Source organism: Ambystoma mexicanum, chromosome 9, assembly GCF_040938575.1.
Source record: "Ambystoma mexicanum isolate Mex_15411 chromosome 9, UKY_AmexF1_1, whole genome shotgun sequence".
Classification (NCBI taxonomy): domain Eukaryota; kingdom Metazoa; phylum Chordata; class Amphibia; order Caudata; family Ambystomatidae; genus Ambystoma; species Ambystoma mexicanum.
This window is the reverse complement of record NC_090931.1, coordinates 684,043,335-684,061,462: the sequence shown is the minus strand read 5'-3', so window position 1 is coordinate 684,061,462 and position 18,128 is coordinate 684,043,335. Positions and strand designations below refer to the sequence as shown.

Sequence of the window (18,128 nt, the reverse complement as noted above, 5' to 3'; positions counted from 1 at the left end):
ACCCCTCTCAGTCCTTCTTGGGGAAGTGGGAGTTTGTGCACAGAAATAAAATATGCCTCCTAATTATTTAATTGATTGTGCATGATCACAATAGGCAATCCTTTCATAGACTCACCTATGATTTTATTTTGTGGTGAGCTAGCAGCTCATTCTATCTGTATATGCCAATGATATGTTGTACTATAGAAATGTTAAGATATTTCGAGAAAAACTGCTGGAATAGTTTGCTTCTCAGAGGTGTTGGATTACAACTCCTATCAGAACTAGGAATAGTCAATGGTTAGGGAACGTGGGGGCAATAGTCACAACACATCTGGAGACTGACAGTGATCGTTGCCTGAGTTTCTCAAGCATCTTGAGGAGGAAGCTCAGAAATGCTTACGTCTATCAGTGTGTATTTTCCAGGAATATCATGTGCAACCAGATTGCAAGTGTTTATGAAATGCAACAGAGGGCAATAACTGAGAAGGCAGGCCTTAGATAATGCTTCTTAACCACAAGTGATGCCTGTGGACAGCATTTGCCTAATTCATTTGCACATCTGTGCCATTTTATAAAGAGCCTAACCAATCAGTCCAAGTCCGTCCCTGAAGGAGATATCAGGTCTTAAGTGTTGTACCACATGCCTTCTGAGCAGAGCGCAGGTGCACCACACACTTTTTAGCCTGGTCAGTGAGGATTTAATTGAGGTGCCAAGCACCGCAAGTAATGGATTCACATCTGGGATTTCGGCTTACGATTTTCTACCTATAAATTAGGATTCACAAAGACGTGGTTCTGTGTCCACATAAAAGAGATTCTTGGTTGTATTTCTGCTGAGGGAACACATTGGCCAAAATTACCCATATGTTATGTTCCTTGCCTGCACACTACAGGCTCCATTGTTGCATCCTTTTTTTGTTTCTATTCCATCAGGCAATGCATGTCTGTAACTTGAGACTCTACAGATGTATCATACTAAGAATTCCATGTTCCCTCACCATTGACTATGCTGGCTAGTGCTGGTGAGAGATGAAGTCCAAAACATCTGGTGAGCCATTGAAATACTGAAGATGTCTTATTGTACAGCACTCTGTAGTAGATTGGTCGCCCTACAGAAAAAGGTATTATGAAATAAAACTAAATAAGGGCAACATAATTATTCATCCACTTATGTAAGCAAAGTACTTGGAGTCCTCAGCAACAAGTATTAGTTTATTTACCACGTTTGCACAGGAACTCTCAGATTTGAAAATGGTAAACTTTTAATCCATCAGTTCAAGAAATAGGAGAACAGACAATTTTGAAAGCGTGGATTAAAGGTAATTTATTTAGATGCCTCAATGGCATGGCTGTGGTCTTTAAAATCAGAGTCATGTTCCCCACCACCATCACAGTTGTTATCCATTATTCTAGACCTCGTTTAACCTCCTACGGTAGCAGGCATTAACCCAGCGTTAATTCACTGAGATTGCCCATTCTTACATCAAATTGTCTGACCACATTGAATATGTCTGCATGTTTGTTTAATAGCATCAGCAAAGAGTATTAAATTAAAACAAAGAATCTAAGCCATTGCGATAATGAACAATTTAATGTCTTCTAGCGATAGGGTAAAATAGTGTTACAGATATTGACAAGAAGCACTGTATCGAAAGCAAACTGAAATGGCGTGAGGGGCTTACAAGCAGAAATAATAGAATGAACGTCAAGAGCATTCCGAAACACAATCATCATATGAGGAAGCTAAGCGGTTGTTCAGTATTAAGTCGTCAAGTGCGGCCTTTTTTGGTTTCCATGTCAGCCCATTAAACATCCCTTTCTTTGCAGACACACAGAAAGAAAATGGCGTCAAAATCTATGGATGAAAATTTAGTGTCGTTCACCCTTTTGTTCATCTCACTCTCCTTAATAACCAAGCCTGAGTCACAGATAACCTTCAACACAAACTCCTTGTCCGTGCACAACAGTGGGAACTTGAATTCCCCAATTAAAAAAAAGGTTGCATTCATAAACAAATGAATTAGCATGTGACCCCCAACTTTCAACATCATTGACACACTTCTGATACTAGTGATGAAGGAGTTCTTGTCCGGGCACATGAAATTTAGGATATAGGGCAGGAGCACGCAATCCGCTTGTGGTAGGTGCCCTGGCGCTTCCATGCCTGAATCAGTAGATTCAGCTTTTACAACTTCTGTAATGAGTTCTTTCGATTTCTCCTCCTTCCAAGCCCACCGCTCCCTAAAATGAAATACAAAAAGCAACCCAACGTGAATTTCAGGTGACTTATTGCTTCATGATGGTGTGGTAAAATCAGTACCTTATCCATCACTCTGCAGTATATTTTGTGAAAACACATACAGACTCGATTGTAATTTAAAAAATGCTATATTGAGTAAATACGTATGGGACATGTTGAAATATGGAAATGTTAAATTCAAAATGTAAAATTCAGTATTTCACAATGTTTTTTGTATTAATCAGTAGGTGCTCACTATAAAACATGCAAACAAAGGGGGGGGTCTGGGAATCTCTCTACCAGCACGAACACAGCCCAATGACCTGTTCTTGGGTGAATAACCCCTGGGAGAGACTCTACCAAGTCTTTAGCTCACTGTCCTTTTCACAGAAAAGACATTTCCCCGCATATCAGCCTTTGTCCTGCCCAGGGGCAGTCCAGCGCCAAAATGCTAGGCAATTCTCCTCTGAACAAGAGTACCATCAGTAACCCCATACACGTGTTTCAGCCTTGTTGGGCATCATCAGTGAGGTGAAACTGTTGCCTCTCTAAAAACTATAAAACATGATCTGTTTAAAACATTGTAAACTTAGGAACCAGTGGGGGAAAAAGAACTCCAGTGGAAACCATTTTGGAAAGCTAAAACTATTTACCTGATTGGTCATTTGTCACAAAATGGCCTCTCTTGGTAGGGTCCATTCAGTGGAACCCTTGACTTTGCAATCAATGAGCTGTCACCCCTCAGTTGACATATGTCTTGGTGCAGTCCAGAGGCAGCTCATGTAATCAAGAGCAGCCAAGACTTGTTAGTAGACCAGAGATGACTTTCAGGTAAGGTGGACTGCTGTACACCAACTGCTCTTCCCACAACCCCAGAGGTCTGCTTCAAGACTGTTTTCGGTGCCTTTGCAGTAAGCCCATTTAGTTCCAGCCCATCCCCCTCCTAGGTTGCCTGAAGCTTCAGCAAAAAATAGGAATATATAGAAACATTAAGCCCTCACATTATTTCCTGGCTGCTGATTCCTCAGCTTGACAACTGAAAGAGAACCAGGGATGCTCTGTGGCTCCTTCCTTGACCCTTACCCTGATTTTGAAGCTCCCTGTGGATTTCTGCTGTACCCCCACATGTGATAAAAACAATCCCATCAGTCCCAAGGCACTCTGTGCCTGCTGCTGTCTAAGTGAAGCAGAGTGGAATTGAGGCGACTGCCATCTCTTGCCTTCCCTACTTCTCAGTTCCGGTGTCCCCAGTGGTCCAGTAGAGGAAAAAGAAGAAAAAGAAACAGAAGTCACCCATGTAAATCACAGACCAATTGGAAGAGTTGTTTGTGTGTGTGTGCATGTGTGCAGTGCATAATTTGTGCTGGTGTTTGCCAGTGTCAAACACCAGCACTGTTTGTTCAGCATCCAGCACTCTCTCTGCAGCTGCCCTTAATCACGGCTTGCTGTGCAGTGGTGCACGGAAATAGAGGCATTCATCAAAGAAAGTAAAAAATTAAGTGTTAACTTTCTGTGATGAATGCACTCATTAGCTGAGGCTCTGCTGTCAGTGCTCCAGCCACCCGCCAGCGTGGCGACAGTCAGTCGGGAGCCCACCTCAAGCCGTGCTCTCTCTCAGAATTTTTTTTTTTTGTGGGGGCAGTGCTACCTAAGCACAATCACGTAGCCCCTCCAACACTCTGCAAAAGACTCCTGTTTGTCAGTCACATTCTAGGGGCATGCGTTGCTTGACTGGATGATAAGCCGCTCCACCGGGGGAAGCTAGCTTGGGGAGTCCCACTTCAGGAGAGGTGAGTGGCTGCCGGACGGATTAAACAGGTTCAGGGGTTATGGTCCGCCTTGGGGTTGTCTGGCTGAACAAAGGCAGCGTTCAGCGCATCCTCATAAAAGAACCTGCAGCGAAGGTTTATCAGGTGTCAGGTTGTTAGGGATACAAGTGACAAATGTGAACTTCCTCCCCCTCCTGTAGTGTCTCACAAATGACCAAACCAGCAGGACATGGCGAGAGAGCGCAGACAGGTCCACAGATTTGCACACCTATATTCTGTCTATCATTTTGAGCCAAATCTGCATTCAATGTGATTCAGTATTTTGGGCACGTTGTTTTTCAAATACTTTTTTCATCTTCTTTATAAAATGTGTGCACAGTGCACTGTTAATGCAACATGTTTCCTTTTGCAATAACGTTTGCTCTCGATCACCCCCTCTACCATGGAGATGTGGTGAGAGGGAGAGATGTGGTGAGAGGGATGTGGTGAGGCCGCACCAGTTAGCTGAAATCATAATTGTGGAACTCATGGTTCTTTTTGACAGTGCCTCACTACTGGTGGTTTCATACTATGATTTTGGCGGCCATCTGAGTGTGCTGCCGTGCATTTTTTTATCTCGTGTTTCCTCTGCATACCATCTCCATGGCCATTTTAGATAATACACAGTATATGTTTCAAGTACATTGATCTGCATTTCAGCTCGCTCTCGGATGAATGAATGCATCTCCTTTCATTATACTATTGTAAATGAGACTTTCTAAACTTGGGGAAGCGGCTGTGTAGTGGGCGTAAAAAACATGCGTATGACACTTTTGCTGAAAGCCTGTTAGCGTGCACATAGATATAGCACTTATTTTTCATGTGTAAAGATTGCTGCCTGGGAAAACAGTTTCACTAATGTTACTTCCGTGTGTAAAATAGGTCAATACTTCTAATTCTCTTATTGTGTGATTTTCTTAACATTCCCTTTGAATATGATTTCAAACATACATTAATTCGATGAGGGGACACTCTCTACTGTTCCTCGAATACCAGCGAGTTGGTAAATGTAGTAGTACTGTCAGCTATGTTTGACATATTCCATAGGTCCCCTGTCAACACAGCAAGCCTGAATCACCTCTGGAATTTGATTGCAATTTGCACAATTGGTGAGCAGTAGATAGTGTGAGTTTTATGAGCCATCCAGGGTTGGTTCCAGGGAAAGAGGTTAGCAGACTGGAGAGCTGGCACTGCTGGAGATGGGTTAGTCAGAGAGATGGCCAGGATGGTGGGGGGATGTTGAGGGGGGAAAGGGGTCTGGTCAGGATCACAAAGATTAGCTCAAATAGTTGGATTTCAAGGACTACACTGTACAGTAATAATGTCTTATAGAGTTTACTTACAAAAAACACAAATTGCATAATAAAGCCACATGACAGCATGTAAATACGTATAGCAACATGTTAAGCCAAAAGAATATGATTGTGGCTTTAATGGTAAACTATAACTCCCAGAATGCAAGATAATTCCAAACTGAAAAATCTAGTTAACCACACAGTACTTTCAGTGACTTAAGACATGAAATAAAAGAAGTTGTGTAATAAACAAAGATAGATATGTGTGCTCCTTCCCACTATCCCGTGCCAGCTGCAGCGCCAAAGATGTGACATGGAGCAACAGCAGTGTGATGGGCTGCTGGTGGGCCGATCTAGCGCTGAGCCGGCCGTGTGTGTGTGTGTGTGTGTGTGTGTGTGTGTGTATAGTGCTGTCGCCCAATACCTCACAGACACATGACAATCCTGAAATTGGGAGGGAAAGACGGGAGAGCAAGGGACTGAAGCCAAGACCGATGCTGAGACATGTGTTTAACCATCCAGCATTGCTGTGTCCCTGCTCGCCAGATCTTCTTCAGAACGGTGGCTGCCTTAGCAAAGCAAAGATTTCTGTGCAAAGAGAAGAGAAACATAAGAGAAACTAATGGACTTCTAGGGCCCTCACTCATGGTGGAGCAGAGGACCGTAGGAATGGGGGAGCAAATAGAGTAAGGAAGGCTGTTATAACAAGGATGGGGCAATAGGTGTGAAGAGAAGAAAGAGCAGAGGTGAAGGAGTACTAAAGGTTGAGCAAGAGTAGAGGAAGACGGAATTGATCATTCAACAGAAGAGTTCGGGAGTGCAAAGTGGATGGAGGGAGGGCAGTGCTTAGTATCAGGCACATCCTGAGTCTGAGGGAGGAGAAGTGAGGAGCTTATAAGGAATAGGCACAAGGCTAGAAGTGGGGTGGTTGAAGTAAAATCCAAAAGAACATTGAGGACCATAGCATAGGCAAGGGGAAATAGATTCCCTTATGCACGAGGTCCCCTAAAATGGTGAAGAGGTTAAGTGGGGCGCTGGTGAACATAGCTAGGCCAAAAAATAAAAAAAAGGGCTCTAGGCATTGACCTGTGCCTCTTGTTGCTGTTTACACCTTTCCCTTGATATGTGGAAGCCCTAAAACCCTTCTGGTTGATCTCCAAAGAACCGGATAAACAGGATGAGACGACATTGACAGTTACCCAGGAAACCAAGAAGCCAGAAAGACATGCAGGGCCACTTGAAACCCCAGAAAATAAGCAAATAGATAGGTAACAGGACAGGGGTGAGAGAATTGATTGTACCCAGAGACTATTTATGTGTTGGGTAGCAGGGAGAAGTCACACTGTGTGTTAAGTTGCCTCATCTTTTGTTGATCTAGAGCACCAGCACAACTGTAACGTTCACCCAGAGACATTTGTTGTATTTGTGTTTTTTACAGATATTATGGGGGAGTCATCCAATATTTGTCTTAGCATTTAACCCATTTGGAGCAAATCTTCAAATCTGCAGGGAATTCTGAATAGTGAGATGTGGGAACCTGAGGCGAAGGTTGGGCAGGTCGTGCATTCTAAAAGAATTGTGGGAACAACAAAGTTCATCATTCTAAATAAATGGCTACATCAGGCTAATTCATAGAATCCAGCGCACAAGTAGCGCACGCGGCTGGCGCACAGCGTGCGCCTGCGATAGTCTGCGCCAGGCACGTGCGCTAAAACAGATTTCCGCGCACAGCGTATTCATGGATTTCAAGCTCCCAAAACAGCCGTGGCGCAGAGAATCGCAGCGAGCCTGCAGCAGCGCCAGTAACGCCCCCAAGAACGCCCTCGCGCACGGAAAAGCCATCAAAAGCGCTAAATCATCGCTAAGGGCTGCGCTAACCCCGGACCACTTCACAGGGCAGGCAAACAAGGAAAGCAAAGCGGGCAATCTCCAAATCAGGAGTACGCGGGAAGTACTACACGCGACTAGGCAGGGAACGTGAATCACAGGGGTACGCGGGAATCATCACACGCGAACAGGCAGGGTGCGTGTATTACAGGGGTAGCGGGAAGTTCAACACGCGATGGGCCAGGGAACGTGTATTACAGGGGGACGCGTGAAGTAGAACACGCGATAGGCCAGGGAACGTGCATCACAGGGGTACGCGGGAATCATCACACGCGAACAGCCAGGGTGCGTGTATTACAGGGGTAGCGGGAAGTTCAACACGCGATGGGCCAGGGAACGTGTATTACAGGGGGACGCGTGAAGTAGAACACGCGACAGGCCAGGGAACGTGCATCACAGGGGTACGCGGGAATTATCACACGCGAACAGCCAGGGTGCGTGTATTACAGGGGTAGCGGGAAGTTCAACACGCGATGGGCCAGGGAACGTGTATTACAGGAGGACGCGTGAAGTAGAACACGCGATAGGCCAGGGAACGTGAATCACAGGGGTACGCGGGAATCATCACACGCGAACAGGCAGGGTGCGTGTATTACAGGGGTAGCGGGAAGTTCAACACGCGATGGGCCAGGGAACGTGTATTACAGGGGGACGCGTGAAGTAGAACACGCGATAGGCCAGGGAACGTACATCACAGGGGTCCGCGGGAATCATCACACGCGAACAGGCAGGGTGCGTGTATTACAGGGGTAGCGGGAAGTTCAACACGCGATTGGCCAGGGTACGTGTATCACAGGGGTGCGTGGGAATCATCACATGCGAATAGGCTGGGTGGGCCCCCACAGGTGTACCCTGTACACCCTCCCCGGCCCCTGCAGGCAGCCCACAAAACAGTGGACTACCCTGCACACCTGATCATGTCCCCCTGCACCCCCATCCACCAGGGGCACCCTCCACCAGGCCCCCACCCATGTCTCCCACCACCCCCACCCCCCAGCAGTGCAGGGGCACCTGCCATCAGGCCCCCATCCATGTCTCCCACCACCCCCAACCCCCATCCACCAGGGGCACCCTCCACCAGGCCCCCACCACCCCCACCCACCAGCACTGTGGGGCACGTGGCCAGCAGGCAGTCAGGCAGCAGCCGATGGCAGGTGGGAGCGTGCTCAGGGTTCTTGGGGACTTAAATTTGGCCTCCTGGCCAGGAGCGTGGTCTTTCGTGTTAGAACGCGTGGACAGCCTGATAGGGAGTGAATGTGCACCTGAAAACCCCCCACTCATCGCGCGAAAACCCGTCACCAGCATATGTGCGTCAATAGTTACCTGCACGTGCAGTGTCAAAGCGTGTGATTGGTGAAAAGTGAGGGACACGCAGGAGTGTCGAAGCGCGTGATTGGTGAAAAAGGATCCACATGCAGGATTGACAAAGCGTGTGATTGGTGAAAACTGAGCTACACGCTGGAGTGTCGAAGCGCGTGATTGGTGAAAAAGGATCCACATGCAGGAGTGACAAAGCGTGTGATTGGTGAAAAGATACCTACACGCAGGAGTGCCAAAGCGTGTGATTGGTGAAAATGGGCCAAGCACGTACACGCCGTAAGTGACGATGTACGTGTGGGCCTGTATAAAAGGTAGTGTTGAACACCATTTCCTTGTACGTGCTTTTCGTGGAGAGCGAGTGGGTGAATTCGGTACTTCTTGTCGTTTCACACGCGATTTACTTCACGGCGTTTCCAGTTCGTACTCCCTGTTACCTCTGACAGCTCTTTTCTCTTTTTCCTCTTGTACTGGTTTTCCTGGGCCTGTTCCCTCAAACAGTGTCCCCTTCTACAGTTGACCTGTCTCCTCAGACAGCGTACACCTCTTCTTTTGGCGGGGGTGTTGCCAACCAAAAGTGCTATTTTTTCACGCTCTTTTACCTGGCAGACGGTGAGTCACGCACGTATCTAACATCTGTGCTTGCCCCGTGTGTAGCCTACCCCTTCAGAGGTCAATCTAGGCCGCGTGTGACACGCATACGTTCATTGTGTTACTGGATGCCACAGCGTAGTGCAGGGTTTTCCATCAGCACACGTGGTCTAGGAGGGGTATTGTGCACTTTCCTTTACTTTTCTGGGGTGCCTGTGCGTTGCGTGACCCGTCATCTTTCCCCAGGGGTGTCATATAGCCTTGCCACTGCACTAGGGTACGAATACCATCTGGTACCCAACCCCTTTGACACCCAATTGCCCAGGACAATTGTGCACACCCACTCCCATACGCACAATACCATCAGTGCCATGGTTGGGAGGCGTGCAAGCCGTAAGGGTGGCAAAGGTGGCCGAGCCACACGTGGTGGCCGTGGAGGATCCAACAGGGGACGTGGTTGTGACTTGCAGGGCGCCCCTGTTCCCCCCAGTCTGGAGGAACAGTCAGGGACACCCATGCCCCCCCCCCCCCCCCCCCCCCGTTGAGAGTCATGTGGCTGATACCAACCCTGATCAGCCCATGTCGGACCAGGCCATTGTGGCACCAGACCTGTCCGAGGGTGATTCCATCGCTGACATCCAGGTCAGCAGGTCCACTGTACGTGCACCGGTGCACATTGGTGTCATCAGGGCACGCGCATCTATGCCAGATAGGTCATCTGCTGGCCCCCGTAGCCAGGGTGTGGCTCAATCCACCCCACCTCTCATACACCCTGCCAAGACTGTGTCGGTCCTAGTTCATGCACCTCAGATCAGGCCTGACCCCATCCCACTACCCCCAATGCCTGCACCTACTCCCATGCTGAGTGGGCAATCACACACACCCAGTACAGAGTCCACCACGGCTCCTGCCCCTAGTGTCCACAGCGGCGTAGGACACTCTGGATCCCCACCCCCTTCCAAGCGCAAGAGGAAGAGTGCACGTCCGGCACAGGCTGATGCCCCAGACACGGCTGCACAGTCCGGCCCATCAAGGAAGCCAAGCTTCACAGACGCCGAACTTAATGCACTTGTTCAGTATGTGTCAGATCATGATAGGGAAATGGTCATCGTTGCAGGGTCCAAGACCACACATGCCAGACGCCAGGCACACTGGCAGACCATTGCTGACAGAATAAGTGCCCTTGGAGTAGTGAGGCGCACAGCTAGTGATTGCCAGAAGCGCTGGAATGACCTTAAGCGCAGGGCAAAGGATAAGCTGGCCTCAAGTCATGCCGCAACCTTGGTGACTGGAGGTGGGTCCCCAGCACAGGATATAGAACTCACACCACACGAGTCTGTAGCTGGATCCTACGTCACCGAGGGACAACTCCAAGGTGTGGGAGACCTCCCTGATTACGAGGCATCATCCGGTGAGTGCACATGCATGTGTGTATCATCCCTGTGCATGTTGTGTGTGTGAAGCATTCATGTTGGGTGCCTGTCAAGGGGGTGTGTGGCAGAGTTGATAGTGGCACCCATGTGCCTCATCCAGTATGTTCAGTGCAACACCATCTGGCCACAGCACTATCCCTACTGGCAACAGTGCACATATGGGCCAACACCATGGAAGTTGCCCTTGATAAGTAATTTTGTCACTACATTGTTGCTCATACTCCCCTGTCTATTCATCTGATGTCTTACATACCATTCCTCTCCTTTCCCCCAGCCATTCAAGTATCATCCTCACATGCCTGACATGCAATGATACCACATGCTAATGCGTCCTCTGTATATAAATGCCTACCAACATGCAGTCATAATGTGGATGTAGCCTTGAGATCCACCTCCTTCCTGGGTCCTTTGGTACCGTCTGGTTTCGAGCCCCATTCCCTCACACTCCATGCTGCTCTTCATGGTCTATCTTCCATGACTTCTACAGTTCAGACCATCGTGCCCTACGCACGACACCTGCTTGCCAAAAGTCAAATGAGGGCAGCCTGCCCTCCAATGCGACCCACCCTATTGCTGACCAGTGCATCTGAGCCTACTCTAAGCTAACTCTCACTGACATCTGCTCATACATGCCTTTGCCTGTCCCATAGACCCTTCACATGGTCCCTGTCCTCTCTCCTTGCTCCTCTTCCACCATCATAGGTGGGACCCGTTGGGGTGTACTCCTGGCCTCCTTCCAATCCTCAGATACCACTAATGATGTGCATGGTAATGGGAGCGTCTCAGTCCAAGGCCCTTAGGCCAACCTCAATCTCCTTGAGAAATGCTACCCACATCTCATCAACTTCCTTACCTCTCCTGCTGTCCCCCCTCCTCTCTCCTCATCAATCCTGCACTGCCTCCCTGCACCCTCCCATGAACCTTCTCCGCCTCCCACTCCAACTCCTACACATGCGGCACCTCTGATCTCCAGCACTCCCCGTAAGTCCTACAAGGCTGTCAACCTCCTCCACAATTACACTCCTTTCACTGCGGCTGCATCAGGCATTCCTCCGATAACTGTCACTTACATGAGGTTATGCACCTTGACATCCTTGGTCTCATGGAAACATGTCAGACGGCCAGCTCTGTCTGCATCCTTGACCCTCTCCTTGGCCCGCCACCACTGTGCAGGGGGTGTGTGCCCTTGGCTTCCCTGAGGGTATTCCTGCCACTGTCACACCTACTTAGACCTACTCCACTCTGGAATGGCTTGTGTGAGGTTACTGTCCACCACACCTTGACATTCCAAACAGTGCGTACTGTGTCTGGGAAAACTGGTCAAATGTACTACTTCCTTTCTGAGTGTCCTCACCTCTCCTCCTCACTCATGTCCCCAGACACAGAATTCCTCATCCTTGGTGCGGTACGCATCCACCTGCATGCCTGTTGACGCCCCCACGTGACCTTTCTGTGACCTCAGCAACTCCCTCTCACCCTCTAGACTCCCGTCTGTCCCTACTCATTCTGCAGGGCACACTCTTGATGCTCTGATCTCATCTGACTTTCCCCTCTCCGTCCATCTCTGCACTCCTCTCTCCTGGAGTGATCACATTCTCCTCTCCTCCCAGCTCACCCTCAACACCCCACAGGCAAAGCCACCCTCACCACTGTCACACACCTTCTTTGTATTCCGACCCATGAAGTGTGTGTCAGTCGAGGCTCATGCTGCCAAAATGTCCCCCCCATCCAGCTCCCCCTTAGGCTCACTCCCATCCTGACAGGGCCCACTCCATGCTCCACTCCATGTCAGGTACACTGGATGTCTTAGCCACGGTCATGACCACCTGTCTGAAGCCCCATGCCAATGCAGAGTCCTGGCATGACTCGGATCTTGGGAACCCAAACCACAGGTGCCGGGTGGCAGAGAGGGAATGTCCTGCATCACGGCCATCCTCTGGCAAACTGGCCTGCCACATGCTCCAAAGGCAATAGCGCCTCACCCTTCTCACCAAGATGAGATCCCCAATCCAAGGGCACATATCTGCGGCATGTGACAACTCTGCAGGACACATAGAAATCTGAAAGGACCTTGCCGAGCCAGAGGCAGTGTGTACCTCCCCTGTCCCCTCCGAGCCCACAGCACAGCATGATTGTCTCTGTACCCCTATAGGCCACCCCCCCAGCACTTGTCTGCGCCTAACACCATCTGCCCTTGACGTCAAGTCCTACTTACCTTGTACAGCACTTCCAGCCGCCACTCCCCCTTGCACTTCATTGTGCCACCCACCCCTGCACTTGCGTGACATGAATGACACCAGCACCAGTAGTATTGTTGACTGGCATCCCCTTCTGCCCCACCACCCCTCAGTGCTCCGCTGCACCTACAAACATTACTTGACCGGTGCTTCACGAATGCAAAATTATTCCGTTACAGGTGTTGGGGAGGTGGAATCACAATGTTTACTGCATTATGTTGATCTAGACAAGGCACTGTGCATCGTTGCCAATTTGGACTAGCAGATCCATGTACAACATGTATACTAATTGATGTGACGATGCAATGTCAGGACCAGAGTGGTTGAAATCCAAAAAAGTAGCCCTCCTCTCCCTCCTCACTTGGTGGCTATGTCACATGCCATGTGTGTGATGGCATGTGCCTTTGACATGGCAATCACCGCCCAATGTGTGATGGCAGTGCTAGGCATCAAGGTGAGCAGGCGTTGCTGTCCAATCAGTACATAGTATGCCCTGAGCCTCCCCTACAGACCCAGTGATGGTGAATGCATAGGAGGACTCCCAGTCATGTAGGACATGTGTCGTAGGACTACTGCCTATGTTGTTCATCAGCCCTTGTTGCATGCCATGGTGCTAATGCCTGTTTCCATTTTTCTCTTTCATGTCTTTGCAGGGGACGAAGCACTTGTTGATGCTGGGGATGTGGTGGTGGAGCCGTCCCAGGAGGGCAACCCGGGCCGACCTACCACAAGTGAGGGACGTGGTGTGTTTGTGGGTGAAAACCCACAAGTGCTGCAGGCCGTGCTGTCGAGGGGTGTCTCTGGGGGTTCCTCCCCCGAGCAGTATTCAGGTGTAGACTCGGAGGATGACACCTATGTGCAGTCGCAGGTGAGTGTTCTTGGGAGAGAATCTCCTCTGTCCGACCCACCTGCAGCCAGGCCATTGGCCTCAATGGGGATGTCAGTGTCGGCAGATCAGCCTCCGGTGGTTACGGATGCAGGGCCACACCACCCAATCTCTGATCCTGTTCCTGGGGCTGCAGATCAGAGAGGGAATGCAGTCCTGCAGCCTGAGGCCTTGCCGGCACAGCAAGGCGCAGTCCGCCTTGCCCCAGGCAGGTGTGGTGCCCGTCAACGTGGTGGCCGTATGCCACCTGGCAATACCGTATGGGAGCAATCCATCTACGGTATGGCCACCCAACAGGCAGCATCATCCGAGATGATTGCACAGGCCATGGATAGGGTGGCCACTTCCATTGTCCCCCCAGAAAGGCTGATGGAGCGACTGGAGCAGGCTACAGAGTCCATCTGCCAGGCACACAGGGAGGATATGTTGGCGTCCAACATGGACAGGCGGGCGGCACTGGCGACTCTGGGGGAATCACTTTCCATGGAGTCCCAGCGCCACAGGGAAGCCCTGAGGGAAGAACTCCGTCACCTCAGGTCGACCCTGTTAGAGCTTGAGGCTTCATCCCATAGAAGGACAGAGGAGCAGCTGGAGCGTCTGACACGGACGCTCTCGGCCGAGATGCAGGCAACTCGTGCGGAGGTCAGGTCATCCCGGGAGTTACTGCATGGGGACCTCCGCATGATTATAACCCAGAACCAGAACTACCAGACCCGCCTGCTTGCAGCCATGGAGGAGCAAACTCGTGCTTTGCGTGGGCTGCCTCCCATTGTCACACCATCATCTGAGGCAGCTCCCCCACCTCCAGAGTCAGCTGCAGGGTCTGGGCAGAGCCATAGCGACTCATCTCCCACAACAGAGTAGCCGTGTGGGCCACGAGCCTATGGGGTGTTTTCCTTTCCCATGATCCACACAGGTGGATTGTGGCATGCATCCTGTCCTCGGACCTCATAGGTGGCCCCCCCCCCCCGCCGGCCCTTTCATGGCCATTTTTTCTCTTTTTCATTTTTATTTTGCAAGAGTGTTGCCTTGTGTGGGTACCTGGGCATACACTGTATTGTGGCTGGGCACATGCAGGCTTGTCCTGAGTTTGGTTTCGATGCTTGGGTAGCAGACATCCACACCCCTCCTGCTTCCCTTTCCATGGGCTTGCAAAGGGTGTGCCCAAGTGACAGCAAATTACACGGTGACATTGGACTCCCATGAGCTGTTGGCCAGTCCATAGTCAATACTGTGTAGACATTCATAGTGTTCATTGTTGTTGCACCTAACTATGCATGATGGTATGATATGTGCCTCTACTTACATATGTTGCTCATGTTTTGCAGGTATTTCACACAGATCTTCACAAGGGCATACTCTCTGGAGTCACACTACATGTCGGTAGATGTGCACTGACACTTTTGCATGGCGCCATCACTGTACACCTGGACGGTGAGGACATACCAGCAGATTCAGGTAATGAGACTACCATTGATTACAAGCAATGTGTCTTGTTTGGGTGGGCTTCAGGGTGGGTTGGTGTGTAATTTGATAGAAATTACTCTTACACAGGTGTGTAGTAGTGGGCCCAGGGCGGTTAGCTGCTCAAGTGCGGCTATGTTCCATTTTGGGCACTGCTATTTGTGACACTGGTGTCATGTTGTGATGGCCAGTTTGTTTGCTGTCACATACCATGACATGGTGTCCTCAGTGGCGGGACTGTGAAGGGAGTGGGTGACATGGCAATGTTGTCATGTAGTGAATCGCCTGTGGCAATGCATTTTAGATTGATGGAGTTGTGTCTTTGCATTGTGATGCATAGCTGGTGTATGTGTAGCTAGGGGTGCACACATATTGACACTTCCATGTTAACAATCTCAGGCTGATGTGTATCTGACAGTTCATTGTCAAGTAATTTGCAGACATTGTCAGGTAGAGTCATCATTGATTGTCAGATGGCATGTGCCAGGGCAGTGTGCACTAGCCAGCACTGTGATTCCTAGGTGAAGAAGTTGGCCACCAGTTGCGTACGGGCTGCCTCCCCCCGTGCCCTTTCCCCTCCCATGCGCAGCGGGCGTGCATGTGGTTGTGGATGTGGGGGCACCACCATGTCCACGGGCAGGCCCCGGCGTGTTGCAACGTTGTGCAGGACACATGCTGCCACTATGATCCTGCACACTATTCGGGGAGCATATAACAGCTGCCCGCCAGAACGGTCAAGGGAGCGAAAGCGTGACTTCAGCACTCCGAATGTGCGCTCCACTATGCCCCGTGTAGCAATGTGGGCTGTGTTGTACCTTACCTGGGGTGGCGTGGTGGGGTTCCGGATTGGGGTCATCATGTGGGGGCTGATAGGGTAGGCACTGTCCCCTGCGGAGGTGGTGATGGGTATCATTAGTGGTGTTGTGTCATGACCCAGTATCTGACATGCATGCATGTGGAGTGGCATTCATGCTCACCAAGCAGCCATGTATCTCCATGCTGGCCAGCCTCTAGGTCCCGGCATAGGGTAGACATTCTGTAGATGAAGCTGTCGTGGGTGGACCCTGGATAGTTGGCATATACTGATGTGATGATTCCCTTGCCATTGCATACAACTTGGACGTTGATGGAATGCCAGTGCTTGCGGTTTCTATAGATGTGCTCTGTTGCCCTGGGAGGACGTAGAGCCACATGTGTGCAGTCAATAGCGCCAAGCACTTTGGGGATTTGAGCCACACCATAGAATTCCTGGGTGCACGTCCGCCTTTCTGCATGAGTCCTGGGGAGATATATGTGCCTGCGGACTGAGGGCCGTGCAGTGATGATGTTCAAGACCTGGTGTAGGCAGCGTGACTGCGTGGCCTGTGACACACCACCCACTATGGCACTTGTCCGCTGAAAGGATCCAGTGGCCAAGAAGTGCAGTACATTCAGGACCTTCTGCAGGGGGCTGAGTGCTTGGGAGCACAGGGTGGGTGATGTGAGGTCATCCTCCCACTCACTGACCAGGTCCAGTATGATGTGTGCTGGAAACCTGTACCTCCCATACACCTGGTCATCAGGCATCCCGAATAGGCTGGTTCTGGGTGTGAATATTCTGGCCCTGACTCTCCTCCTCATCCTCCTTTGGTAGCCCACTGCCACTGCTGCTAGGAACGGTATGTTCATCCTGGCATCTGGCTTGTTTATTGAAAAGTGCGCAAATTAATGCCTTGCGCGTGTAGTAGGCAGCGTGTGAGCCTCGCACCCCTGGAATCGAGTTCCCACTCCAATCGCGTGTATATATTCCCACGCTGCAGGCATACAGGTGCGCTGACGTACTTGCCTGTGTAAGGGGCCGCGCGGCCCTGAAATACACGTACATAGGCCAATGGCGTGTACGCGCACTTTTGGCCAATTACACGCGATTACACTCAGACGTGCAGGATTTCCACGTGTGCTCCGTCTTCACGTGCTGAGTGGGGAACGCCCGTGCGGATCACGTCAGACGCGCTCACGCGATGAGGGACTCTGGTCCAATAGAATCGCGTATGCGTGCTGACGCACTTACGCGCTAAGGGCCTTTCCTCGGATTTCACGCTGACGTGCAGGAATTTCACGTGCCAAATCACTCCGTATCAAGCTGGCCACCCGAAAACACACGGAACACCACGCTCCTGCCCCGAAGGCCGAGTTACTGCCCCCCAAGTGCCCTGAGCAGCCTCCCACGTGCTATCTGCTGCTGCCTGCCTGCCTGCCTGCCTGCTGCCACCGTGCCCTGCCATTTGGTGCCTGCACATCAGCCATCTGCAGGGGTCCAGTTGCTGTGTCCACCCCTGCTGGAACTGAAGACTCCCAACTGGGATTACATCGCTCCACAGCCCAGCCCCAGGACCCAGTTGCCCACCCACACCTGCCTCTGGGGTTGCCATGTCGGGCACTTCTACATCTGGCACCAGTGGCAACCCCAGGCCAGAGGGGCAGAGGGGCACCAGCTTCACTGCCACCGAAGTTGGTGTCCTGGTGGAGCATGTCCTGGGGCAGTATGATGCCCTCTTTGGATCGTCCCGCGCCAGCAAGGAAGGACGGGAGAGGATCTGGGCCGACTGTGTGGTTGCCATCAACGCGGAGGGGGTGGCAACCCGCAACGTCTTGAAGATCAAGAAGCGCTGGGAGGACTTGAGGTCCAGGACCCTTGTGAAGGCCCGGCGCCTCGTGGAGGGGGGCCGGGGCCACATGAGTACCATCCAGAAGAGGGTCCTGGAACGCGTACGCCCAGCGCTCCACGCCCAGATCCTTGAGAGGGAGACCCGTCTGGAGTTGAGCGGTAAGTGTCCAAGCATCACTGTGTGAGACAGGGCATGTTGCGGTGAGCTGGTTCTATGATACTTGCCTGTATGTGTGCCATGTGCCATATATGCATGTATGTGTGCTGGGACATCATGGTACTGCCTGTGCGACCAGTGATGTGTGACCCACATGGTTGTTGCATGTGTAGAAATGCGGCATG

General features: G+C 50.8%; 1 protein-coding gene and 1 long non-coding RNA gene across 3 annotated transcripts in view; one reads left to right on the top strand and one right to left on the bottom strand.

Moving 5' to 3' along the window:
• Positions 1-1,181: 1,181 nt before the first annotated feature.
• LOC138488515 (nicotinamide N-methyltransferase-like) overlaps positions 1,182-18,128 on the bottom strand; it is a 32,966-nt gene continuing 16,019 nt past the window's right edge. For both annotated transcript variants that reach the window (XM_069615554.1, XM_069615555.1), the window contains exon 3: positions 1,182-2,223. In XM_069615554.1, coding sequence (XP_069471655.1) covers positions 1,788-2,223 — 436 coding nt within the window. In that variant the 3' untranslated portion in view covers positions 1,182-1,787. The remainder of the gene's footprint in view (positions 2,224-18,128) is intronic.
• The window catches only part of LOC138488516 (uncharacterized), a 30,887-nt gene continuing 16,394 nt past the window's right edge, over positions 3,636-18,128 (top strand). The window contains exon 1 of the long non-coding RNA XR_011274676.1: positions 3,636-4,011. This is a non-coding gene — a long non-coding RNA (uncharacterized lncRNA). The remainder of the gene's footprint in view (positions 4,012-18,128) is intronic.